This window comes from Molothrus ater, chromosome 19 (genome assembly GCF_012460135.2).
Source record: "Molothrus ater isolate BHLD 08-10-18 breed brown headed cowbird chromosome 19, BPBGC_Mater_1.1, whole genome shotgun sequence".
Taxonomy (NCBI): Eukaryota; Metazoa; Chordata; class Aves; order Passeriformes; family Icteridae; genus Molothrus; species Molothrus ater.
In genome coordinates, this window is record NC_050496.2 from 1,040,743 (window position 1) to 1,068,000 (window position 27,258).

Consider the following 27,258-nt stretch of genomic DNA (forward strand, 5'->3'; position numbering starts at 1 on the left):
CTGAGCACCAATCCCAAGGGAAGGGGTGTGGGATAATGTGGCACTGCCTGAACACTGCCCCCCCCTCCCCAGGGCTGGCAGAGAACCCTGCTGGACAAAGTAAGAGCCACAGCCACTGGTTCTGCAAAATCCACTGATTCCACATTAAAAGAACTTTATTTTTGGAAGATTACTCTCATTTGTTTTCATTCTTTTGAAACCACATCATGTCAGTGGCACCAGGGTGGAACGGTACATCCTATGGAAACATGCCAGAGAGAGGCTGAATAAATAAAGCTACAAAGCCCAAGTTATGTACAAAGACCTCAGGCAAAGGTATTATGTTTACAAATCTATGTACAATAAAACAAATGTAAACAGTCAAATGCAGCAGAGGATGCACAGGAAGGAAGGACCATACAAACCCTAATGGCAAAGGGACAATCCCACCTCCACTGCTGGGCCAGTGGGGTTTTTTTTTTCTCAGCATCTGTAACTCAACCACCTGGGAGCTGCAGAGCCCCTGACCGACGACTGCTGAACCCTCAGCTCCAACCCTGGCTCCATTTGCTGGATCAGAATAAAAATCCACTGACTCTGAGGCACATGGACAGAGAAACCACACAAATGTGTTGCCTGAAAGACCCACAAGGTTCAGTCGCCCCAAAGCGTCAGAGCAGCCCGCAGGTGAGGCTGCACAGTCCAGTCCTACAGCACGGGGTGGTGGCAGGGGCTCCTGGGGCCAGGGGAACAGCAGCTCCCTAAAGCTCCCATGGGTGAGGGACGGAGGCCAGCAGGGCCAGGCAGCTGTGGGGCAGCCCTGGGCACACCTGAGGGCACAGCCCCTGGCACTGCCCCCCCTGCTGCAGGGAGAACAGCCCAGCCGTGCCAGGCCCAGCTGGAGGGAGGGCTGGGATGAGCACAGAGCCTGGGCATGGAGCCGGCCTGGCCAGGCTGGAGCTGCTCACCCAGCCCTGCTCTGGCTGCCCCGGCCGCAGCTGCTCCTGAGACAGCGCCTGGGGCTGATCCCGAGTGCCAACGGCCCCAGGGCCACCACCGGCACCCCAGGGCACTTCCATGAGGTCTGAGAGCAGCAGCTGCAGGGCCTGGCAGGGGACAGGGCAGGGGAGCCTGGCAGAGGAGGGGACAAGGCTCTGTCAGACCTAAGTGAGAGGAGAGGGAAAGCCAAGGGGGCGAGCTGGGCCTGGCCCCCAGACAGAGCAGGACTCGGTGTCCCCAAGCACAGCAGGACTCGGTGTCCCCAAGCACAGCAGGACTCGGTGTCCCCAAGCACAGCAGAGGCGGCAGCTGGTGGGGCCGGGGCACAGAACGTCCACTACAGCGAGAGCAGAAAACAAACTGTATTGACAGGACATGGAGGGCTCGGGCTCTCCTCTCAGGGCCATGTTCCAGCAATGGGGTGGCAATGGGGAGGAATCAGGAGCAGTTCTTCTCGAGGTGGGCTGAGAAAAGCATCCAAGTCCAAGCCCCGGGGGCTCATACGCTCAGGGGGAGCATTCCCGGCGCCGAGGACGGGCGGGAGCCCCCCAGGCCGGGGGGCCCTTGGTCAAAGCCATTCACTGCCCTGGGGACAAGAGACAGCCCGTTAGGGGAGCAGCAGCCGGGACAGGCACTCAGGGACCCTGCTCCTCCCTCCTGCCCTCCTCCATCCCTGCCAGCAGGGCAGGACGGGCCCGGCCCGGTGCCCGTGCCAGCGCTGGAGCTGGCACGGCCTGGCTGAGGTGACTGTGCCAGGGGACGAGCGGCCACAGAGCCTGAGCCTGCTGGGCTCACCAGGGGCTGGGCAGGGTCAGGGCAGCCCTCAGGGCATCCCCACCTGTCCCTGGCCTGGCACACCCTGTTAGAGCCGTGTCCCTGTGCCCAGAGCCAGGGCACTCGTGTCCCTGTGGACAGAAGGGACACACACACACAAAGACACACAGACACACAGACACACTCTCACTCACACTCACACACACATAAACACACACACACACACACAGACACACAGACACACAGACACACAGACACACAGACACACAGACACACTCTCACACACACACACACATAAACACAATCAGCAGTGTCCCAGCCCCATGTCCCTGTGCCCAGGAGGGGACACTCACACTCACACACACACACTCACACTCACACACACACACACACACACTCACACACACACTCACACACACACACTCACACACACACACACTCTCTCTCACACACACACTCACACACACTCACACTCACACTCACACACACACTCACACACTCACACTCTCTCTCACACACACACAGACACACTCACACACACACTCTCTCACACACTCTCACACACTCTCACACACTCTCACACACACACACACACACTCACACACACACACACACACACTCACACACACACACAGACACACACAGACACACTCTCACTCACACTCACACACAGACACACACACACAGACACACAGACACACTCTCACTCACACACTCACACTCACACACACTCACACACACTCACACTCATACACTCACACACACACACACACTCACACTCACACACACACTCACACACTCACACACACACTCACACACACTCTCACACTGTCAGCAGTGTCCCAGCCCAGCACAGCTGGCTCTGTGCCCCTCAATCCCCACTGGGCTGCAGCGGAGGCTCCCAGTGCTGCACCCCAGGCTGCAGAGGCTCCCCTGCCCCAGCACCCCGCTGGAGCTGTGCAGCTCCTGCCTCCCCAGGGTGTGGGACAGCAGCCTGGGGGTCCAGCAGCTTCTCCACAGCTCCTGGGAGCTCCTGCCAGCCAGGAGCAGCACTCCCTGCTGGAAATGGCCCTGCACCGGTTCCTCAGGGATGTTTGTGGCTCTGGCTGCCAGTCCCTGCAGTGCCATGGGCTTGGTGTCCATGTCCAACCCCTCTCTGCCCTGATTACTAATTTGGACTCATTAATCCGTATCTCAAGCTGTATTTTGTACTTAGCACCTCATGCCCAAGGCTCCTCAGCTCTAAGTATCCAACAAATCCTGGCTGGAAGATTTTCCTGGAGCTGACCAGCCTGGCCTGAGGGGAAATGGAGCTGCCAAAGCACACCTGGGCACCTGCAACTGCCCCAGGTGCTTCCAGCTGCCCCTCTGTGCTGGGCAGGGACAGTGCCACTGAGCAGGGACACTGCTGTCCCCAGCCACACTGTCCCCTCCCTGCTCCAGCCCTGGCCATCGCCCTGGGCCCTTGTTTGCTTTCCTGCCAGCCACAACCACACCACTGCACATCAGCAGGTCAAGAGCCACAAAATGCTGAAGGAAAATCCCAAACCTTCCACATGAGCTCCATCCATGAAACCACGCTTGCCCTGCGCCCCTGCTGTGACCAGTGCCACCAGAAACATGCACTTATCGAAAGTGTTAAACAGAATTGAACAAAGCAAGCAGCACTCAGGCTTATGTTTGCAACAGGTCACAGCAGCAGAGAGGTTTACTTCAAGTCAGGAGAAAGAGCAATTGCACTCAGGCTTTGATCAGGGCCCATTAGTGTGGCACTACCAACTCCCTCGTGCAGTTAGCAGAGCCCCAGCCCTGCCCCAAGCCCCAGGTTACACCACATGCAGCCAATCAGTGCAAATGAATTCATTTACCCATGACCAAGGTGGGGAACATGACCTTCTCACGCCTAGTGGAGAGAAAGGGAAAGTTTATGCACACAAAAATGACATTGCTGAGCACAGAGCAGCTGGGGCCAAGCAGAGGTGCCCAAGCAAGGCTCAGCAAAGCTCTGCTGAGTGAGCTCTGCACAGTGAGGCTGCTCTGCAGGGGCAGCACAGCACACACAGCTCCCCTCTCCCAGGAAACCTCTCAATGGGTCAGGGACTGGGAAAACCCACATTTCCCAGCCTGGCATTCTGGTCAGGGCTGGGGGTACCAGTGCAGGCACCTCTGACTGCTGGCTGTGAGCACAGGCACTTCTCACACTGAACTTCAGCTCCTTCATTAAAACAAAGCCCGAGGGATTCACAAAACCAGCCAAGAATGAACATCAGCTGTGAGCACATGCCATTCCCTGGCATCTGGACAGAACCTGCATGCTCCTGAAGGGACAAATCTGCAGGAAAGTGATCTTACACCAGACACTGCTGAGTTTTTAACAAGCAGGTAGCCCTGACTCCCCCAGGTCTGCAGCCAAGCTCTGGGGCAAGCCCTGCTGTGCTCCAGGCCTCCCCTAAAGCAGGGGCTTGACAAGAGCTGGAGGCACCTCAAATATTTCAATGAAATGGCAGAGGAGGAAAGCAAACAGAGCTGTAAAGGTGTGGCTGAGTTATCTGTGCCCAACCCAGCACCCTGCCACCAGCTGCTCCTGGGGCACTGACTGCAGAGTGGGCAGGGCTGCACTCACACCTGGGGCAGGGTCACACTCACACCTGGGGCAGGGTCACACTCACACCTGGGGCAGGGTTACACTCACACCTGGGGCAGGGCTGCACTCACAGCTGGGGCAGGGTCACACTCACACCTGGAGCAGGGTTACACTCATACCTGGGGCAGGGTCACACTCACACCTGGGGCAGGGTCACACTCACACCTGGGGCAGGGTCACACTCACACCTGGTCAGGGTTACACCCACACCTGGGGCAGGGTCGCACTCACACCTGGGGCAGGGTTACACCTGGGTCAGGGTCGCACTCACACCTGGGGCAGGGTTACACCTGGGGCAGGGTCACACTCACACCTGGGGCAGGGTCACACCTGGGGCAGGGTTACACTCACACCTCGGGCAGGGTCACACTCACACCTGGAGCAGGGTCACACTCACACCTGGTCAGGGTCACACTCACACCTGGGGCAGGGTCACACTCACACCTGGGGCAGGGTCACACTCACACCTGGGGCAGGGCTGCTCCCCCAGTGCAGCTGCCAGGGCCCAGCCAGGCTTTCCCCAGCAGCCCTGGAGCTCAGCACGGCACTGCCAGCCCCTGCTGGGCCCAGAGTGCCTCAGGGGACAGCCTGGGAGAGCCCAGGGGCTGAGGGGACAAGGACAGGACAGGGGGGCCGTGCAGCACCTCTGGCCACTCACAGATAAGCACATGAACACTTCCAGCCCTGGTCCTGTCCCCTCCCACCCTCAGCATTTCCCTCCAGGCTTCCCCAGCCCTGCCAAGGAGCCTGATCACAATCTGCATAATTAAAAGCGACCCCCACGGCAGAGAGACTCAGCTAATTGTCCCAGCACACCTCAGTACAGCCCTGCTGCCTGCCAGGAGCTGCCAGAACCCCTGCCCAGCACCTCCTGCTCCCTGCAGGGGCACTGCTGGGGAGGCACAGCCCAGCCCTGCAGCACACACAGCCCCAGAGGCCGATCTGCACCTGAGTCAAGGCTCTCAATCCTTCCTTTCCAAACCCCTGCAGTGGCTGCAGAAGCTCCCAGGCCCTGCTCCCCTCCCAGCCCCACTGAGGAGGGATGTGGGGAGCTCAGCTGGCTGCTCTGGCACTTCCACGTTGGAACCAGCTGGTTTCATTCTCTAAAATAAACGCAGGATTGAGGAAGTGCTGAGTACCAGCACTGAACTGCACTGAGGTTTAACATGCAGGGAGCATGGAGGCTGTTTGCCCTCAGCACCACTGGAGAACTCCGTGCTTTCCACCTCTGTGGCCCTGAGCAGTGAGGAACTGGGGAGTCCCTCCTGCAGCAGCACTGCCAGCATCCCAGAGGGAGCTCTGAGCACGGCACACACCGAGCCCTTGTTCCCAGGCCAGCAATCCCAGCTCCGAGGCTGGCCCACAGCAAGGAGGAGCCAAACTCCAGCACCAATGGTTCATCCTCCCCTCCTGGAGGGGGTGTGAGCACCAGGACTCCCTCCCTCCCTCCTTCCAGGGAACGTCCCTGCCTGCCCTCAGCTCTGGGGGGAATCTGCAGCTGTGCTTGTGCCCCTCCCCAGAGCAGGCCTGCAGCTTGGGCACCCCCTCCTCTGCCCCGAGATGCCCTCACAGGGCTCCTTGGCACTCATTGCTCACTGCCTGGGGTGGCACAGCCACCAGGAGATGGGGCAGATGCCCTCAGAGGGTCCATTCCCCACTGCCTGGGGTGGCACAGCCACAGGAGATGGGGCAGATGCCCTCAGAGGGTCCATTCCTCACTGCCTGGGTTGGCACAGCCACCAGGAGATGGGGCAGATGCCCTCACAGGGCTCATTGGCACTCATTGCTCACTGCCTGGGGTTGGCACAGGCACCAGGAGATGGGGCAGATTTCCTCAGAGGGTCCATTCCCCACAGCCTGGGGGTGGCACAGCCACCAGGAGATGGGACAGATGCCCTCAGAGGGTCCATTCCTCACTGCCTGGATTGGCACAGCCACCAGGAGATGGGGCAGATGCCCTCAGAGGGCTCATTCCCCACAGCCTGGGGTGGCACAGGCACCAGGAGATGGGGCAGATGCCCTCAGAGAGTCCATTCCCCACTGCCTGGGGTTGGCACAGGCACCAGGAGATGGGGCAGGACTGGCACTGCCACCCCACACCTGCTTTTCTCTCCGCTTCGCAGAAATCCCTGCAGCCCTCGCTCCACGAGCTGCTCCCCCTAGAGCAGAGCTGTGGGGGCTGAGCAGGGGCCATGAGCAGGGCCCCAAAGGGCTCCCTGAGGGCACAGCAGGGCCTGACTCACTCACCCCTTGTCAAAGAAGGACGTGTGCCCTGGGTGTGGGTACTTGGTGCCGTTGCTGCTCAGCACGGCGCTGCTGACGTTCCCTGAAATGTAGGATTTCCGTGATGCCTGGTCCTTTGCGAAGTTCCTGCAAGCAGCTAATTTGGATTCTAAGGCCTGTGAAAGGGGAGGAAAGAACAGTGTTAAAGAAGTGACACCATGAAGAGGGAGCCTTTTGCTGCTCACGGGCCCCAGGCTGCCACGATCAGGACTCCGGTGTGATCACCCTTGGCAATAAAATGGGAACAAAGCTGTCATTTCCTCGTCACCCCACCACAAAGGAAACACACAGATGCTGATGCAGACTGCCAGACATTACTCAGCTCCACGAGGGCTCAGATTTGAGAACAGATGAACTCTGAAATAATTACCCAAGATAAGGAAGCCAAATCCTAGCAGAAGTTACCCAAACTTTCTGCCTCAGCAGCTGCCTTGAGCTGATCAGAGCACTGAGAGCCTAAAGCAGAATCCTCAAGCTTTGAGAGGGACTGGGCACATGAAAATTTGGTTTTTTTTCACCAGGACGATGCCTCCTGGAATGTCTTTCTTAATCCTGACTTGCAAAATAAAGTCAGTTTCTAAAGTTTTACTACCACCCTTCCAAACAGGCCTGGTGAGGTTTTTTTCCTCCCCCATGTAAAGTGCCAGTGACTCCTGGAAGGAGGAGCAACATCCTGATTCTGTCCTTTAGTCCAGAGCATCACCTGCCCTTTCTGCCCCCATCAGAGGCTGAATATCCACCTTATCCTGGAGATCCATGTAGTGTAACACACAGCCCTCACTCATTACAGCCTTCAGAACGTTGCAAATTCCTGCACTGGGGCCTGAAATCCATCTCCCCAAACGTGGGGCTTGCTCCTGCTCTGCACAGAATATTGCATTGAGAGGGCACTGCCACAGGTGAGTGAGCCCTGTGGAATCCCTGGAAGTTTATTTAACCTAACTCTGGGTGTCACAGATTGTCCCCTGGCCACAGGCAGGGACCTGAGCCCTGCCTCAGCTGCAGGCAGGGAAGCAGAGGGGAAAGCTCCTGCAGAGACAGGAGTGCAAAGCCTGGGATGGGGCACAGCCCCAAATGACTGAGCAGCCCCAGAGTGCTCCAGAGCCCTGTGCCAGCGTGGCTCAGGCAGGCTGGGAGAGCAGCTTGCTTATTTGGCATTTCCTGTCCTGGCAGAGTAATCACAGGGATCGGCACTAAGCTCCCCAAATCCCCGGCAGACTCTTGCTCACAATGATCCCCTGTGAAACGTGTCACTGCTAACCCCAGCTGTCCTGCTGCCCTTTCAAACCAGGCCTGAGCTCCCAGGGGAGCTGCCAGGGCGTTTTTCATGTCCAAGCCTGCTGAAACAACTGTGTGAGCTGTGGGCAGCTCAGCCTGGCTCCAGGGGACAGGGCAGAGCCAGCCACAGCTGCCCTGAGCTCCACAGCTCAGAGCAGCTCCTGGCAGCTCAAAAGTAATTTCTGCTTCCAGGGGGAGAGCCTGGCTCCCGAGCAGCACTGCAGCAGATGTTTAGAGCAGTTCTTCTCTGCTGACAGTGTAATCCCTTTAAAGGCTCATGCATTTCACTTCCCCACCAGGCACAGATGGGAGCATTTGGCTTTCTCCTCATTTATTTTCTCGCTTTCTTACCAAAGGTTTCCAGGCTGGTTTTTCTTTCAGTGTCTGTGGCAGATCTCCATGGGAGAGGAGCTGTCCCACCCTGGCAGGGAGATCCCAGCTCCTGCTCACCCAGGGCCTGAGCTCCAGCTCTGCAGCCCAGGCAGAGGAAGCTGCAGGCCCAGTTAAGGTAAGAACAAGCTGGCAGTGTCTAACCCAGCACTTGAAAATTTTTTTATTCCAAATATGAATTTTGTCACTCCAAACTGGATTCAGAACCATAGGATCAGGCTTTAAAAACCGAAATAATTTTAAAAAATAAAGCATTGCCAACTCCTAAGCAGTGAATGGATGAGTTGGCTGCTCCAGAGGTACCCAGCAGGACCCAGGCTGTGCTGTGAGGGAGCACAGGGACAGGAGCCCCAGGGAGAGGCAGAGCTCAGCACTCACCCCCACTTTGCGTAGCAGATCTCCCACGATGTTGAGTGCAGATATTCGAGCTGAAGGAGTGAGTGGGCTGGTTCCAAACCCATTTGGTATAGCTGCAAACACAGACACCTCTCATTACTTCACTCCTCCACAGCCCAGGCTTTTCAAAAATTTAAATAAATCAGCTTCTACATTAAAAACAAACCCCAAACATATCTACAGTCTTGCTGCAGATATTTCATACAATTACCCACAGTAACTGCAGGATCACCAGGCAGTGAGGATGATAAAGCTTAATTCCTGCCCTGGCTGCCATCAGCCCCCCCAGCAGAGTTCATGCCCTCTCCATCTGCAAGGCTACTGACTGCAATCCATCCCAGCAGCCAGAGCTGCCTCTGAAACACCCACTGTTAATCCCTGGGACTGCCCAGAGCCTCCAGATGGGAAAGGGGTTGGGCTCAGATCCCACTGCCCCACACAGGAAACAGGACCCCTGAGAAGTCACTGTGGTGCCAGAGACTCCACATTCCTGAGCCTGCTCACCCACCACTGCTGCTGCACGTGGAGCAGAATTATCAGTCCCTGCACCCCCCTGCATTCCCAAATGTCTGCAGGGCCCCAGTGCAGGGTGCAAACCCTGCCTGCCCCCAGAGGCAGTGCCCAAGCTTCCCTGTCCTCTGCCAGGCTATTTACTCCTGAAATGCACTGCTGCTGCCCTGGGATCAAACACACACCTGCGAGGGTGTGAGACCCACACCCCACCCACCTCTGGTGCCTTAAGGAGCACAAGCAGACCCCATTGCTATGCATGGTACCTTTTGGGGAGGGAAAACTATTTTCTGATCCTTTTCCAACGGGTGTGGCTGGCAAGGAGAGAGAGGCCTGGACAGCTGAGTCCATCTTCTCACAGTCCAGAGTGGGGGAGCTGGGTGCTGATTTCCGTGTCACCTCCTGCTGCCTTTCCCTCACAGCCAGCTCCTGCCGCAGGTCTGAGGGTTGAGAGAAGGAAAAAACCCCGCAAAATCCCACATCAGTGATTGATTCTCTCACAAACACTCTCTCTGTTCATTTGGGAGGGGCAGCAGCAGCAAATTCCCACCAATCCTGGGTTAGTGCCTGCTGCTGGTTCCTCCAGGAGTGGGGACACCCTTAAGAACAGCCCAATCCCATAGTCCCATCCCATTATCCCACCCCAACATCCCACCCCATTATCCCATCCCATTGTCCCATCCCATCCCATCATCCCACCCCATCATCCCACCCCATTGTCCCACTGTGCCACCCCATCATCCCAGAGCAAACAGCCCTGCCTGCCCCACACAGCTCCTGTCCCTGGCATGGGGGCAGCTGATTTACATCAGGATTTCTCCCCCTTTGCAGTGTGAGCTCCACGTTCCCAAGACTGCAGCTGGACACAAAGAGGAGCTGCTGCTGCTGCTGCTGCTGAGCCCAGCTCCTGCTCAAACCCAGCTTGGGAGAACAGAGCAGGGACCTGTTCCTGTGCTTCCCATTCCCTACATTCTCCTCCCAGTTAATAATCCAAGGGTTGCACCCAATTTCTTGATACCCTGACAAGTAACAGAGCAGTCCAAAGGCCAGGGAAAGGACTGGGCCTTAGAAAAGCCTGGCTTTACTCTCACCTCCTCCCCAGACTGCAGCTTATCCCCTCCCTTTCCACAGCTTTTTGCTACCAGGGACAGCCAGCACAGCCCAGCAATGGATCTCTCAAATCCTCAGAAAGGTGCAAACAAACATTCCAAGTGAGTTGTTCCTTTTTGGGCAGAGCTGCTTCATTTTCACACATCTCCTATTCCTTGCCTCAGTCTGGTACAAAAGCAAAATTACCTGCACATCACAGCTTTTAGGCTGTAACAAATACTTAGAGCTGATTTTAGGTAAAACAGCAGAGCTGAAGTGAAAATCTGTCTGGGCTCCCAGAAGAGGACCTGAGGCTGTTCAATCAGAAATGTCATACTGGAGTTGGACAGTACCAGTTCTTTTAGAGGCTACTGTTCCTGCTTGCTGCCAGGGGGAATAACTCAAAATGCTAAAAATGTCCAAATGACTCATCTAAGAAACAAGATGTCTGTTTTGCTGATTGTTCCAGTGTTCTAGAAAACAGTCTCCTGGGTTTTGCTGATTTTTCCAGTTTTATTGCCCCAATCTCACATTACAATACATAGACTTCCTCAGAAAATTTCTTTCTTCACATTTATTTCAAAATCCCTGTGCTTCCAATAAAGCTCCTGATTTCCGGGGCACAGATTTGCTTCAAAAAGGTTCAAAAGGAGAACAGCAACCAAAAATCCCAGCCTGCTGTCAGGCAGCTCCAGGCCTTAAATGAGGAAATATTTTAGAAAGCTTCATTTAGGGAACAAAGCTGCAAACCACCAACCTCTAAAGCCATCATTGGCTGGCTTATGAGCAGAAACCTCCACTGTTAGAGAAACCAGTTTACAGCACCAGTAAAAATGCTTCCCCAGCATCCTCAATGTGAAATCCACTGGGGAATCCCCAATTCCTGCTCTTATCCCAGGACACCATCCCAAACATCTCCCACAGGTCTGAACACCTTTACCAGCCTTTACCAGAACATCTTAAATAATATATTCAAGGCAATCTGCAAGGGGCTTAGAAGGAACATAGGAGACTTCTTTTAAGAGTTATTTGATCATTTATCCAGTGTTTCCCTGTCATTTCCTGTGCTCTCCCTTCCTGTAAACCCACAGCAAGAGGAACTTCTGAAGCAACTTCCTCAATTCTCTTATGTCTGTGGAACTGAGTATTTTTGTGTTAAAAATCCTGAATTCACCAATTATTAATTCTGCCCTAAATGAGGATATTTTCCTTTTTGGCTACACTGGACATACAAAGAACACACTGTCAGTAAACCCTGAAGCATGCAGTTCAAGTCTCATCATGTGAGGCTTTCTAGAAACATGAGCTCTGCTTGCTGCACATCTCTTTAGCAACCCAGCCCTGCACCAGGAGCCAGAACCAACCAGACCAGCCATACCTCTTGCTTCATCCTTTAATCTCTGCACAGAGACCAGCAATGACTCCTTGTCATCCAGTTCACTTTCTAAAAATGCATTTCTCTCAATAGCTTGGTTCAGCCTTTGTTCAAAGTCCTCCAATGAAACTATTGTTGCCCTAGAAACAAAATCCAGAATATTAGGTTCTTCAGCTCAGCCAGCATAAAAGCTTATTCAGAAGCATAACAGAAGGAAAATGTTAGCAGGGCTGTGTTCAAGGGAAGCATCTGAAAGCCATGCAAATGCTTCTGAGAAAGGAGTCCTCAAAGGAGCAGGAGAAAAGGATGAGAAGAACACGATAGCATCTGGCTCTCAGAGAGCTACCAAGGATGTGGGAAGGAGCCAGCCCAGAGCTCCTTCCTCCCCAGCCATGTTCCAAAGCTGAGCATTAATCAGTGCCCCAGTGTCACAGACATATTTTCTGAAACATCCTTTCATTAGGATCTTTTCTCCTGAGAGGCTGGGAAGCTTCAGCTTCTCCATGTTTTGCTGCTTTGGAATGTGATTTGGAGAATTGTTCACCCAGCATGTGAAATTGTTTTTACTTGATGACCAATGACAGCCACCTGTGCTGAGGCTGTGAGCAGTCACAAGATTTTATTATTCATTCCATTCCTTTCTATTCCTTTCAAGCCTTCTGATGAAATCCTTTCACCTATTCTTTTAGTTTAGTTTTAATATATCAATACAATATAATATAATATAATATAATATAATATAATATAATATAATATAATATAATATAATATAATATAATATAATATAATATAATATAATATAATATAATATAATATAATATAATATAATATAATATAATATAATATAATATAATATAATATAATATAATATAATATAATATTTCAGCCTTCTGACACATGAAGTTGAGATTCTCATCTCTTCCCATGTCATGGTTGCCTGCAGATTCAACATTTGGCGACCCTGGGTGAGGAACATTGCCCCACCCCAGCTCAGGTGGGGCTGTGCTCTCAGGGCTCTGCACAGGCACAGCCCAGCCAGGTGGGCAGCAGAGCACTGGGACATTACCTCAGACACAATTCCTCCCAAAACCAGTGCCAAAAGTCAGTCATGAGCTTAAAGAGCCTTGTGCAAACAGGGCTCAGCTCTCAGACCTTTTCTCCAGATGGCCAGAGGCTCATTGCTGCTCTCCCTGAATCCATGGCAGCATTCCCACTCAGCAGAAGGGAAGCATGACCTCCTCCCAAACTGGGTGTTGCCAGCAGCAGCCTGCTCATTCCAGCACTTGGGAAGGGCAGGGCTGCTCCCTCCAGCTGCTCTGAAGGCACCAGGACACTGCTCTGGCCTGGCTGATTGAACAGGACTATGGAAAGCAGGAGACTCTGACTTCAAAGGGGCTCTGAGGCAGCAGCACCACAAATATCAGTCACAAATACCAGGGGCAGTGCAGGGGCCTGGCTGGCTCTGGGCACTGGTTCTGCCCCTCCTGCTGCAGCAGGAACCAGCTGCTGGTGAGGGGCAACTGCACTGCTCAAGGAATCCAAAATCTTGAGGGTGTTTGGGTTTTTTTTGATGTTTTCCCTTTAAGGAGCAATGAAACGCTCGAGCTGAGTAGCAAAGAAAAGATCTTTGTGGTGCAAACTTGAAGGGAAGAGGGGGTTTGCAGCCTTCACCTCTTGGCACGTTCCAGGTCATCGTTGGCCTGCTCCAGCTCCCTCACGTATTTGTGCAGCTGGTCTTTGATGGCCCTGGTCTGGCTCAGGTCGTCCTCCAACAACGACACCTGCTTGTAACTCTGGGCATACTGGTGCTCCAGTTTCTCCTGAAACAAAGGGCAGGGAGATAAACATCAGCTGCTGGCACTGGCCAGGCCATCAGCACGAAAAGGGGACAAAAAAAGAGTCACTCTGTGTGCAGAATGCTGGTTTGGGAGTGCTGGTAATTCAGAGCAGAAACTGGAGAGGGAAAGGGAGCAGGCTGTGAGCCTCAGAGCTGGCCCCAGTGCAGAATGGCACAGCTGCCTCTTGGGGCTGCAGCCCTGCATCTGCTCCCCTCAGCCTGCACTGACCTGACAGCTGCTCCAGGAGGGCAGCGAGAAATCCAAGTGCCCTGCCAGGCTCCCCTGTGTGCCCTCTGTGCCCTGCCAGGCTCCCCTGTGTGCCCTGTGTGCCCTGCCAGGCTCCCCTGTGTGCCCTCTGTGCCCTGCCAGCCTCCCCTCTGTGCCCTGCCAGGCTCCCCTGTGTGCCCTGTGTGCCCTGCCAGCCTCCCCTCTGTGCCCTGCCAGCCTCCCCTGTGTGCCCTGCCAGGCTCCCCTGTATGCCCTCTGTGCCCTGCCAGGCTCCCCTGTGTGCCCTCTGTGCCCTGCCAGGCTCCCCTGTGTGCCCTGTGTGCCCTGCCAGCCTCCCCTGTGTGCCCTCTGTGCCCTGCCAGGCTCCCCTCTGTGCCCTCTGTGCCCTGCCAGGCTCCCCTGTGTGCCCTGCCAGCCTCCCCTCTGTGCCCTGCCAGGCTCCCCTGTGTGCCCTGCCAGCCTCCCCTGTGTGCCCTCTGTGCCCTGCCAGGCTCCCCTGTGTGCCCTGCCAGCCTCCCCTCTGTGCCCTGCCAGGCTCCCCTGTGTGCCCTGCCAGCCTCCCCTGTGTGCCCTCTGTGCCCTGCCAGGCTCCCCTCTGTGCCCTCTGTGCCCCTGCCCTGCCAGGACCCACCCCCACTGCAGAAATTCTTCTGATGTGTCCATTGGCTAAAATGGGCCACTGAGATCTGTCACAAAGCCTCCAGGCCCACAGACTCATCCTCTGTGAGGAATTCACTGCCAAAAACCCTCTGAGAGCCTATGGAGAAACTCCTGAGCTCCTAAAACACATCCTGACACTGCAAGTACAGCTGGGACTGGAGACACCAGGCAATCCCTTAAACCCTCCTTCCACTGAGTGAATTTCTAACCTCTGCCTTCACTAAATGAGCCAAGACTGCCCAAAAGGATGCTTTTTCAAGATTTCAAGGAGGCAAGAACTTGTTAGCACAGAGGCATCAACTGAGAGCCCCCCTGTGCACATGCAGATCCTTCAGCAATTCCTGGCTCCACAGGTAAGGCTGTGAATGGACGTGGAGGCTCCCTGAAAATGGGCACAAATCACCCCATTTCTGCTTTCTTTGGGGTCTCATGAAACCAGGGAGGCCCCGAGGGCAGCAAGACTGGTGTGCAAGGAAAGGCCTGACCAAGCCCCTGTGCTGTGCCCTGTTGCTATGCTGCTGCTCCCTGTGGAACAAATAAAGCTCCTCCTTGGCACAGCCTGGGGAATTCAAAGCAGCACAAACTCCAAGTTTCGTGACGTGAACGAGAAAAATTCTGCCAGAAATGTCCCTGGCCTTATTTGGGGGCCATGCCATGCTTCAGTGTGGATCTTAACCAGACAACTCCTTTTTCATTTGGATATTCAGTGCCCAAAAGCAGCCCAGACAATCCAAGAAGAGATCCAAGATGAGCTGAAAGGAAAAGCAGCACAACCACAGAGCAAACCTACCTTTAATGTTTCCACTTCATATTTCAGTCTTTGGTTATCTGCTTGCAAGTCTCTGTTCCTCTGCTCAGCTTGCACTAGCTGTGCCTCTAACTCAGCTTCTAATTCCCTGCTTCCCTCCTGGAACTCAGCCAGCTCTTCACGAGCCTCCTGGAAGCTGCAAGGAGAGCACTGCATCAGTGGGAGAGCCAGCATCGCCCAAGCTACAACAAAACTGCAGCTCTTCTCAAAGGAAAAGCTGAAAACCACGAGTTTTAAAGCACTCAAGTGTCATCCATAGGCCTCTAAGGGGAAAAAGAAAAATGGGAAAATAGAGAAATTGCATTAAGCTAAGCGATTGAGGGAAATTAATTCTCTTACATCAAACCCAGCAGCCACCTGGAATGCCTGTGTGGAGTCAAAGCTATTTACAGGATTCAAGGGAGCCTGAGAAGCACTTTGTGCTCCATTAGCTGTCACTGCTGGCAGACTTCATGGAACAGACAATGAATTAAGCAAACATTTAACCAGATTTTGGTCAGCAGCTGAAGAGAGAACAACAGTTTCTGCACCTCTGCACCAGCTGGAAAATTCAAGTTAGTAAAAATCATGCAGAGTCAGGAGGGCAGGACATGCCTACCTCATTCCACTGTGAGTTATTAAATACCAGAAGTAGCCACCCCACATACTTGGCTTATTAAATTTGCATCTTTAGCACACGTAATAGCTGAGCCCTGAGCAAGCAGCAGAGGAAACCACCGAGGCTTTGGGCAACAGCACATCCAGTGGTGCCTCAGATGGAATTCCTGACCCACAAGAACAGCTCAGGGCTCTCCACACGGACAGGCCCCTCCACATTCCCAACGTGTCCCTCCCAAAAAACCCCAAACCAAACAAGAAACCCCACTTGGAGCTTGGGCTCTTTGGGATTGAGAGGGATTTAACTCCAAATAAACCTCAGCCCACCCCCCCCAGATGCACAGCACTGCTCCAGAGAGCAGCTGCAGCTTCTCCTGGCACTTTGGGCGCCAAAGCCCTGGAAATGATGCAAACCACGGGCACAGGCAGGACCAGGAGTACGGAACACTTGGATAAAATGCAGCAGACATCAAATCAGGCACCTTTCATACCAGTAACTCCACTACAAGAAGCTTGAGGGAGCTGGAACGATACAAGGCAAGCCCAAAGGCGCCTTCTTGTGATAAAACATCAGGATCCCACTCAAGGCAGCACTTTAATTACACCAAGGTGCACATGATCATGAAAAGGCTCTGCTCTTGCTCAAACATGCTCAAAACATAGCCTGCAGTTCTTGGCATGGTGACACTGGGCAAGAACACTCAGCTCCCACAGAGATGGAAATTTTAAAGCTGGAAGTCCTTTCCAGAGAATTCTCTTCTCACAGGTTTTCTCTGAAGTATCTAATAACCATCTTGGTGTGGCCTTGCAGAGGAACAGATTTAACAGCCATCATTAAGATCCAAATCCTGGTCATTAAGAACCACATTCAGCTTGCAAATCCACAATACCTTTGCTTGTACTTCAAGGAAAGCTCTTTCCAATAGGCAGTTTCCTCCTTTGGACTCGAAAAAGTAGGGATTTCTTCACTGTCCATGATCAACACGACCTGCAGGACACAAACACAGGGATACACTCAGTTCAAACCCAGGCAGATCACCCCAAAACCTCTGCTCAGTCCTGGGCTTTCCAGGCACCAGGATTGGCACCCAGAGCCAGGTGCCAGCCCTGCCAGGGCTCACCCAGCACTCAGAGCTGCCCCAGGGAGCCCCAGGACTTTGCCAGCCTCTGCAAGGGCTCCTGGAGCAGCCTGGAATGAGAGCAGGAGGTCTGGTTGTGTTTTGTAGCTGCCACCAAAACTCCAGTGGTGCCACAATGTCACAGACATCTTTTATGGAAAATCCTTTCCTTAGGATTTTTTCTCCTGAGAAGCTGAGAGACCTCAAAACCAACATGTAACCAATGGTTATCTGCTGCTATAAAATACAACAAGTACATCTGTGATTGGTCTCATGTGGTTGTTTCTAATTAATGGCCAATCACAGCCCAGCTGTCCAAACTGTCTCAGTCAGCCACAAACCTTTGGTATCATTTCTTTTTCTGTTCTTAGCCAGCCTTCTGATGAAATCCTTTCTTCTATTCTTTTAGTATAGTTTTAATATAATATATATCATAAAATAATAAATCAGCCTTGCGAAACATGGAGTCAGATCCTCATCTCTTCCCTCATCCTAAAACCCCTGTGAACATCACCACAATTAGTGACCCTGAGTGATGAAACATTCCCACACCACAAGCCCTGTCAGGCCCACAGCTGCTCACACACTCAAATTTACAGCTCTATCACTTTCCACTTCACTCCATTAAATGTTCTGAAGAGATTTTGCCTCCTGCCACCACACAGTGACTGCACTGAGGCTGCTTTTAGAGCTGCAAGGTGAGCAGGGAAGGAGGATGAGCACTGCAAGTGAGGTAAGCACAAACAGCTCTGTGTGCACATCAAAACCCAACTTATTCCTCCTGCAGCGAGTCCTGGCTGACTCCCACTTGTGTCACGTGCAGGTAACAGGAATTATCAGCCAGCCACAAGGAAGATCAGCCTGTCCCAGAAATGACATGGTCATGTCACAGAGGAGTGTTCAGAGAAGTCTCCCACAGCGAGGCACTGGAGGTCCCCTCTCCATGAGGATCCTGCTTTCTTGGACCTCCCCAGGCTATCAGCCAGCACAGGAAACACACCCCAACATACCTTTGGTGGGGTTTTTATGGTTTTCTGTGGTCTAGGGGACACATCAGCGGCCTCAGCACACGCCAGGTCTCAGAGGTGATGGAGGAGGTAAAATGCAGAGCAGGACCAGGAGAATGCTCAGACCCCAGCCAGGAGATGCACCATTGCTGAGCCCTCCCCAAGCAATCCCACAGCTCTTTAGGGCATTTTCTTTTCTCCTCAAAAAGCCAAGCCTCAAATTCTGTCCTCACCACCCTGAAAAAGAACGGGGTGAAGCCAAGCTGCAGGCAGAGGCTGTGAACAACGCCTGCACCAGTTCCATTGATCAGGAGAGCTGACCTAAAAGTCCTGACTCTAACAGCCGTCACTTCCCAGCCAAGCCTGTCCCCTCAGGCTAAAATAGTCACACTAATGTGCTCTGTATCTCAGTGACCCACATTTCTGACACCTCAAAGTGGGCCAGAACAATCCCCTGCTTTCATCAGAGGGCAGCCAGGCCAAGCACAGCCAGGCAGAAGTGGCACACTGGCTCTCCAGCTGAGCCTGCAGCTGCCACCAGCCAAGAGCAAACTGATCCACAGAGTGCCAAGCACCTCAAAACCACCTCCAGTCTCACACTGGGTTTATTTAACTGCACAGCTTTGCTGCACAAGCAAACATGTCATGGCTCAGGAGAAGGGATGGGGCTTCCCCTCCTGCACTGAGGAAATGAGAAGTACCTGTGGAGCCACTCCCATCACCAATTTCAGACTGGATTTTCTTTGGGAGCACTTGCATCAGCCGTTACCAAGGCAGCTCAGTCACTCCACAGGGACAGATCCCGAGCCCTGTGCAGAAGCTGTGGATGTGGAGTTCAGTATTCCTGCCCCAACTGCTGCAGTTCCACGGTGGGAGCACAGAGCAGACACCTGGCACAGCTCAGGGGTGCCCAGCAGCTCCTGGAGTGTTGGAGCAGACACCTGGCACAGCTCAGGGGTGCCCAGCAGCTCCTGGCACAGCTCAGGGGTGCCCAGCAGCTCCTGGGCAGAGGTTCCCACTGCCAGGACAGGTCACTGCTGGCTGCTGTCCCCAGCATTTGTCAACACTGATCCAACCCTTCCACAAACCCCTCCAAGCTTTCCCTGACCGGCTCTAAGCCAGAGGGGCTCAGAGCAGCAGGGAGCACACTCACCCCAGAATAAACCAGATAAAGCACAACACAGGCTCAGCTCCCACAGCTCAGGAGGAGCTGGGCTCAAAAGGTGAGCAGCCAAGCAGGCTGTCAGTAAAATTCAGGATGTGGCTAGAGAAAAGTTTGTACAAGGAAGTGTCTTACATCATTTCCTAGAAGTAGCTGAGATAAGGCACAAGACTCCTTCCTGTCTGCTCACATGGGGCACACCCTTGGAAATCAACATCTGAGGGATCCCTGCAGGCACAGCAAGACCAGGAGGGGCTGCCTGGGGCTCCCAAGGACAGGAGGTGTCTTTGCCCCCCACTCCTCGTCCAGCACCTTCTCCTTCCACACACTGGAGGGAGGAGATTCAGCCCAGCGCTGCCTCAGGAATTCCGGGCAGGAATTCTCCCTTCCCAACCCTGCCAGACCTTCCCCAGCTCTCTCATCCTGCTTGGTGAGGGGGGTGGTGGCTCCTGACTGCCCCTGCTCCGTGTGTCTCAGCACCCCTAATGCCACCAGCAGGGATTTGGGATCTGCTGACTGCTCTGCATGAATCCCTGCTGCAGGTGCCAATGCCAGCGTGCACTGCTGAGCTCCAGCACCCACATCCTGCTTTCTGTCTTCTTTATTATTTTATTTCTATTTTATCCTGCTTTTCGTATTCTTTATTATTTTATTTCTATTTTATCCCGCTTTTCGTATTCCTTATTATTTTATTTCTATTTTATCCCGCTTTTCATATTCTTTATTATTTTATTTCTATTTTATCCCGCTTTTCGTATTCCTTATTATTTTATTTCTATTTTATCCCGCTTTTCATATTCTTTATTATTTTATTTCTATTTTATCCCGCTTTTCGTATTCTTTATTATTTTATTTCTATTTTATCCCGCTTTTCATATTCTTTATTATTTTATTTCTATTTTATCCCGCTTTTCGTGTTCTTTATTATTTTATTTCTATTTTATCCCGCTTTTCGTGTTCTTTATTATTTTATTTCTATTTTACCCCACTTTTTGTATTCTTTATTATTTTATTTCTATTTTATCCCGCTTTTCGTGTTCTTTAATATTTTATTTCTATTTTATCCCGCCTTTCGTATTCTTTATTATTTTATTTCTATTTCATCCTGCTTTTTGTATTCCCATGAGGGGCAGGACAAAGGGATTAAAGCACACAGCCACCCTGCAAACACGGTGCTCCACAGCCAAAATACCAACCTGGGAGCTGGGGGATGCTGACCCTTCCAGACCTGCTCCCAGCACACACGTGGTGGCCATGGGAAAATCCTTCACTCTGCCAACCTCTGCCCATTCCCTCAGAAGCATCCACAAAAAGATGGATTGTGCAAGCAGAGAGCAAATCCCAGGAGTTACCAGAGCACGGCCAGACAACTCCACAGATCCCACGTGTGGGAGAGCGGATGCCCACGGAATACCAAGAGTTTAACAAAAACTGCTTTGCCTCAGCCCGCTGCCTGTTGTCCTGGCCCTGGGAATTCTGTCAGGAGCTGAGAACCAGCACGGCCAGTCCTTCCTATTCAGGGCTTCTTTGCATACGTGGCACTTGCAGAATCCAGCCTTTGACAAACAACACTGAGGCTTTCAGGGAGCAGACAAGACAATGCAGCAGCGTCTTCCAGGGAAAATGAGAGCAGGCTTATGCTGCTGCCCCCTCAAATTCATTCCAACACAGCTTAGCATTCACACAGTGCCCTGGGAAAACACAGCTCCGTGGGCACAGCTCCAGCTCCAAAGCTGCTCCCAGACAAGAACTACCTTCAAACCAGGGGGCTCCTCTCAAACCCCCCCGACAAAGTCAGCAGGACCCAGCAACTCTCCCCTGAGAAAAGGAAAGAACTTCTCCCCGCTGCAATGAGTCTAAAAAAACACAGTCTGGAGGTTAAGAACTTGTCTAAACCCAGAGGGGTTTGTACAGGACAAATCTGTTTTCCCACCTCGAAAGCATCCTTAAAATGAGAGGAGCAGTATCCTGCAGATATCACGAGAGCCAGAGGCTCAAGAATGCACCAAAAATACCCAAACTAACATGCAGACAGGATTTTCCAAGTAATTTAAGCAATCTTGCATTCAAGGCCAACCCCAAACGTCTCTGGAGCCACCTTCCAGCTAAGGCATGAAAGCACAAACACAGCTTGAAGTGTAACACAGTACCTTAAACAAGCTCCCCAGGCTCTCCATGTGACTGCAGCCAAGCTCGGGGTGAAATCCAAGACCAAAACACTCAGCCTGAAATCCAACACGACTCTCAGCTGGGACCCACCCCTTCCCACAGAGGGGAATCCACTCCTCCCTGCTCTCAAAGTCACCCAGTCCCTCGCACGTCACGGCAGGGATGACTTTGAGCACTGCAATTCACCCCGGATGTACCTGCAGCATCCCAAGCGGCTGCAGAATGAATTCTTCCTGATTTTAATTGCCTCACACCCTCCCATTTAAACCCTCCACATCTACAACAACACAGAAATGCACAGCCCAGCCAGGAAACAGGACAGGGGATCTCCTCCAGAGCAGATCTAACACTATTAATCCCAGACCCACACTCTTTACCCACTCTGCCACATCCTGTGCAGCCACAGTTAACTGGCACCATCACCCAGCCTGTCTGTGCAGCCACACTGCCAACACACCAAACTGACATTTAAATAAAGAGATCTAGAAGCACAGAATCATTGAGGTTGGAAAAGACCTCTGAGATCACCAAATAAATACTGCCCTATAAAGAGAATGAATATTATTTGATCTTCATGAACAGGTTGCTTTTCTGCCTATTTTTCTGCTTTCTTCCTCGCAATCCCCTTTGCCCAAGATTTTCAGACACCAAACATGAAAATTTAAGCAGAAGGAAAGCAAGGCCACTCAAACAGGACCAACCACAGGGCTGAACTCCCCCAGCCACGCTTGGCTGATCCCCCCTCCCTTCAAGGCATCACAAATGTCCACTGACCTTTGGAATTGAACAAGCAACCAGCTCAAACAGGACTTGATCAAGAAGTTCTGCCAAGCTCACATGTGGCCTTCAGCTCCCGAGATAACAACCCACCCTGGCTATCACAGAGTGTCCAAATGCCTGCTGGCTGCCAGTCCCCCCTCTCCGAGGCAATGACGCCGCCGTCACCGAGGGCTGGCACCATCCAGAGCTGCCCCGCACAGCAGCAAGGACTGTCCACAGCCAGCTCTCCTTCCTCTCCCTCCTTTTTGCTGATTCATGGGCAGAAAAGCAGGAGAAATCTTGTTTGCATCATTCTTCACCTTCTCAAACCACGAGGACCAACAGGTAACCTCCAGCTCCTGAAGCTCTTGACTTTCTCCCCACAAACCCAACCAAGACTCACAGCAAGGTAACCAGAGCCCTTCAGCCAAAACTCAGGGCAAACGTGCACTGTCTTATTCCAGGATGGAAAACAAACAAGCAGAAGGCACAGATCAGATTTCACCAATCAATTTGGGCTTGTTCTGCCCCTGCTGGAACAGGAGCCGGCGGATTTCCATCCGTGCCTGGATGTGTGCCTGCATCCACGGCTGGGATGAAACTGAACCTCTGGGAAGTGAACCTTCCCCTGCAGTTCTATTTCTGAACTGAATGTTCTCGAGTGAACCACAACAAATGCCTCCTTCCCTCTTACACCAGCAGCACGGGAGCTGTCAGCAAGAGAAGAAAGTCAGCGAGCACAGCGTCAGCACAACGCTCCTCGCTCTGCTGCAATAATAAATCCTGCATGTCCAATTTGGGCAGCACAGGAGGCAGGAGATAACCAACCCTACCTGCAGAACTTGGTGCCAAATTCAGAAAAGCCTTTAAGATAAAGCAAGCACCACACAGCAGAGCCTTGTTATCTCAACAAGCCTCATTAATCAAATATAACATGTCTGCTCTGCACCACATGGCCAGGACTCATCTGTCTGGTGAATATTTGATATCCAGTCACAGGAAAACCCTTGAAGAGTGAGCCAGCACTGGGTTAGAGGCCTTGAAACCAGAAGAAAGGCACTGATACAAAGAGCCTCTTCTCAGAAATCAACCTACAAATACCAAAAGTATCAGAATTTTCTATTTAAAAACATTTATTGCTTTCACAAACATAGGAAGTTTCAGACATTTGACCTCTGCTCCTTCCCAAGTAACCTCACTGAAGTGACTAAAAAAGGAGAGTTTGGTGCTCCTGCTGCAGGCCCAGTACCTGCAGAGGTGAAGGAAAGGCTCCTGGAGATGTCCCTGTCCCAGAACACCCTGGCCTGAGCACGGGGACACTTTGCTCCCAGCTCTGTACCCAGGAACTCCAGAGGGATGAATCCACACAGACAGGAGCAAACAGCAAACTGAGAAGGAAATTCAGCCTGTGAAAGGGATTTGCTTGTCCCTGCCCCAGCCTCTGCTCCCTCCTGGGCAGGCTGGTGAGGTGTGGTGGGCAGCAGGAGCTGCTCTGACCCTCACCTGTCAGAGCCCAGCACATCCCTCTGGCTGTCCTGGAGTGCCCAAACCCTGCCAGGGGGCTCAGAGACCCTGGCACAGAGCCCAGAATACCTGGGGGTTTGATTATGACCTGTGGAGCAAATTACCAACCTTGGATGAAGATCTGGAGCCACGACAAATTAAATAGAATGATAGTGAAGTTATCACGGGGTGGAAAAGTAGATTTTGGGGTTTTTAGAATGGGGGTTCAGGGGGCAAGATGGAGGGATCTGGGCATGTCCAGCCTTTCTCCTTCTTGGCCTCCATCTTCTGCTGTGATGGTGGCACTTTTGGATTGGTTTAGAGGAGAAGCTCACTGTCTAACACTGGTGATGGCAATTGGAAAGTAATTGTAAACATTGTACAGGTAGTTTTTAGTATAAAGACATAACCCTGCCCAGGGGCAGGCACAGTGCCTCTGTCTGTCCTCCTGCATGGACCTGGGCAGGGCAGGAGAAAGAATTTTATAGATAAGACACAATAAACAACCTTGAGACCGAGAAATGAAGAGCCCTGACTCCTTCAAGTGCCAGGCTGGGAAAAGAGACTTTTAACATTCTTGGGGTCCCTGTGACCAGCGAGAGACCCCGACACCCACCCACAGCAGGCTGGCAGCTGGCACCCCTCAGAGACCACCCAGCCACCTCCACCCTCACAGCGCTGCTGCTTTCAGTTCAGGCCTTGAGGAACACCAGGGCATCATCCCAGGCAGCAGCAATGGCTTTACCGGGAGGTTGTGGCACACACAGCCTGCACCAGGGACAGCTCCAGGTCCCCTGGGCCTCCCTGCTACCCCAGCAATCCAAACCACAATGACAACACCTCCTTGGAAGGCAGTGGCCAGAGGGTGACATGGTTCTGGACACCACACAGTGACCAGCAGAAATTCCAAGGGAAAAACATTCAGCAGGATTTCTGCCAAAATGAATTCTGTTGCTTTTACAGCCCTGAAGTTCTACCGGTGCTGGGGGGTAAAATGGATTTGAAAAATACCCCCCAAAATGGATCCCAGAGCAGCCCCCAGCAGAGAGGGACTCTGAACAGAATAGTAAACAGAATATTAAACAGAATATTAAAAGTATCCCCCCAAACTCTGTGTTGATCAGGAGAAGGAACCAGCACAACCTTCCACTGAGCCGTGGGGACAGAAGAGCCCTGGAGGGACACGAGCACATCATGAAAAATCTGCTCTGCTGGCTCTGGCTTTGCCTGGGGTCAGGGCAGCCCAGCAGGGCAGGCAGCTTGTGAACACACTCCCCAGTTTACCTTGATGATGTTTGCGGTGTCACAAACATCAAGGGCTGCAAAAATACCATTTCCTTTCTGCAGTCTGACTTTCCTGGCACCTCAAAAAACCAATGCAATGGGCTGAGGGCATTAACTGTGCTTTGTTCCTGTACTTCTTGGCAGCCTGCTGCCAGCAGCAGAGACAAGATTCCCTGTGACACCAAGGTCACAGACATCATCAGTCTCGTGCTTTCTCTCCACTTTCTTATTTTCCTTTCTCTTCTCTGTCCTTCTCCACCAAATGAGGAATTATCTGACGTATCTGCAAACTCTAAAGAGTCAGGGGGAAAAAGGGAGGGCTTTCCCCTGAAGAGGGAGGAAGGCTGACAAACACTGACTCAAACACTGCCTCTTCCTTCACTTCTGGGACTCCCAATGACAAGTTTAATTAAATTATTAAACCTTCTCACCAGGACTCTGCCTCCACATCTACAACAACACAGAAATGCACAGCCCAGCCAGGAAACAGGACAGGGGATCTCCTCCAGAGCAGATCTAACACTATTAATCCCAGACCCACACTCTTTACCCACTCTGCCACATCCTGTGCAGCCACAGTTAACTGGCACCATCACCCAGCCTGTCTGTGCAGCCACACTGCCAACACACCAAACTGACATTTAAATAAAGAAATATAGAAGCACAGAATCATTGAGGTTGGAAAAGACCTCTGAGATCATCAAGTCAACCTCTGACTAATCACCACCTTGTCAACCAGACCAGAGCAGCGAGTGCCACATCCAGGAGCTCCATGAACCACCACCTTCCTGGGCAGCCCCTTCCAAAATACCCAAAATCTTCCCAGACTCTTTTCTGCCTTGGGACAGCTTCTTCCTCTTACAGTTACTGATATCTCTAACAAAACACTGACCTTGGAAAGGCCACCAGCCCTCAGCAGGAACAATTCCTTCCTCAACAAGGCATTGTTTATTGAGGGGGGATTGGAAAAAAAATGTAAAGGAAGAAAGAAAAGTATCTGAAGTATCCAGTATTATCTTCTACAGCAGTTTCTTGTATTTAACCACCTCTCAGGCAACAAATGCCACAGGCAGCCAAACCCCTGCACTTGTGAGCAAGTCAAGGCAGGGGGAAGAGAGAAGCCCTGAGTCACTCCCAGCGCAGAGCTGGCTGTGGGTGGGAGAGCTCAGCCCTGCTCTGCTCCCCCTGGGGACAGGGATGTGCCAGGGGGAGAACAGAGATCTGATCCCTGGGAAGGACAGGGACGTGCCAGGGGGAGAACAGAGATCTGATCCCTGGGAAGGACAGGGACGTGCCAGGGGGAGAACAGAGATCTGATCCCTGGGAAGGACAGGGACGTGCCAGGGACAGCAGGACAGGGATGTGCTGGTGGGAGCAGAGCTCAGCATCCCTCGGGAAGGACAGGGATGTGAGTGGGAGAGCAGGGCTCTGTGCCGGTGGGAGCACGGGGCTCTGTGCCGCTGGGAGAGCAGGGCTGGCTCGGGGATGTCGCTGCTCTCCTCCCAGCGCATCCTTCCAGCCCGTCTGCTGCAATTCGGGTCACGCTCGTCACCCGGGAGGGCACGTTCAGGCACAGCACACGGGGCTCTCGGGGAGGATACCAACCCCGCAGAGAAACCCTGGCGGAATGACGGACGGAATGACGGACGGAATGACGGACAAACACCCATGTCAGCCAGGCGGCACTGAGCTCCCCCGGCCTGTCCCCAGCACCCCCGCGGGGATGACTCCATCACCTCCTCCCTTCCCCTCCAGCATCCCAGCACCAATTCCGGGAGGAATTTCTTCCTGAAAAAGACGCTGCGCCCTGGGCACATGATCGATCGGGGATTTTACGAGAATAGACGCAAACCACGCGTCCAGCTCGCTGCCGGTGACGGGAAAACGCCCAGGCAGGGCCCCGAGGCCGGCCGAGCGGCGGACAGGAGCCGGGACAGCTCCGAGCCCCGGCGGGCAGGGCCCGGGGCAGCTCCGAGCCCCGAGCCCCGGCGCGGCCGGGCCGGCGCCGCTCCCGGCGGAGGGACCGGGAACCGGCCAGGGCGGCGGCCGAGCGGGGCCGCGCCGTGACTGACACCGCCCGCGGCCAATGGGAGGCGGCGCCGCCGCGCCCGCAGCCAATGGCGCGGCCCGAGGGCGGGCCCTGCCCCGTTGTCAATTTCCAGCCAATCGCGGCACGGAGCGGGGCCCGCAGCACCCCCGGCCCCCTCCCCGCCCGCCCCGCGCCCCCCGCCCGCCGCGCCGGGCCCCGCTCGCTGGGGCCGCCCGGGGAGCCCCGGGCCGGGCCCGGCCCCGCCGCTCACCGGAGCGCATCCCCTGTCACAGCCGCCGCCGCGCGCGCCCGCCGGGGCCGCCTCATCCGGGGACTGGGGGGCGAGGCCGGCGCGTGATGCAAGAGCCGGCGGGGGCGG

General features: G+C 53.4%; 1 protein-coding gene across 2 annotated transcripts; it reads right to left on the reverse strand.

The window, feature by feature from the left end:
* Positions 1-119: 119 nt before the first annotated feature.
* On the reverse strand, positions 120-27,258 carry NDEL1 (nudE neurodevelopment protein 1 like 1). 2 transcript variants are annotated; one of them, XM_036394636.2, is made up of 10 exons: positions 27,151-27,258; positions 16,739-16,836; positions 15,234-15,387; positions 13,389-13,537; positions 11,721-11,857; positions 9,520-9,693; positions 8,726-8,817; positions 6,644-6,795; positions 3,621-3,655; positions 120-1,564 (listed from the first exon to the last, which is right to left on the reverse strand). In XM_036394636.2, exons 2-10 carry the CDS (start codon positions 16,822-16,824, stop codon positions 1,557-1,559), a joined length of 987 nt encoding a protein of 328 aa, XP_036250529.1. In that variant the 5' UTR covers positions 16,825-16,836; positions 27,151-27,258; the 3' UTR covers positions 120-1,556. The 2 variants fall into 2 exon arrangements, with proteins under 2 accessions (XP_036250529.1, XP_036250528.1); XM_036394635.2 differs by lacking the exon at positions 3,621-3,655.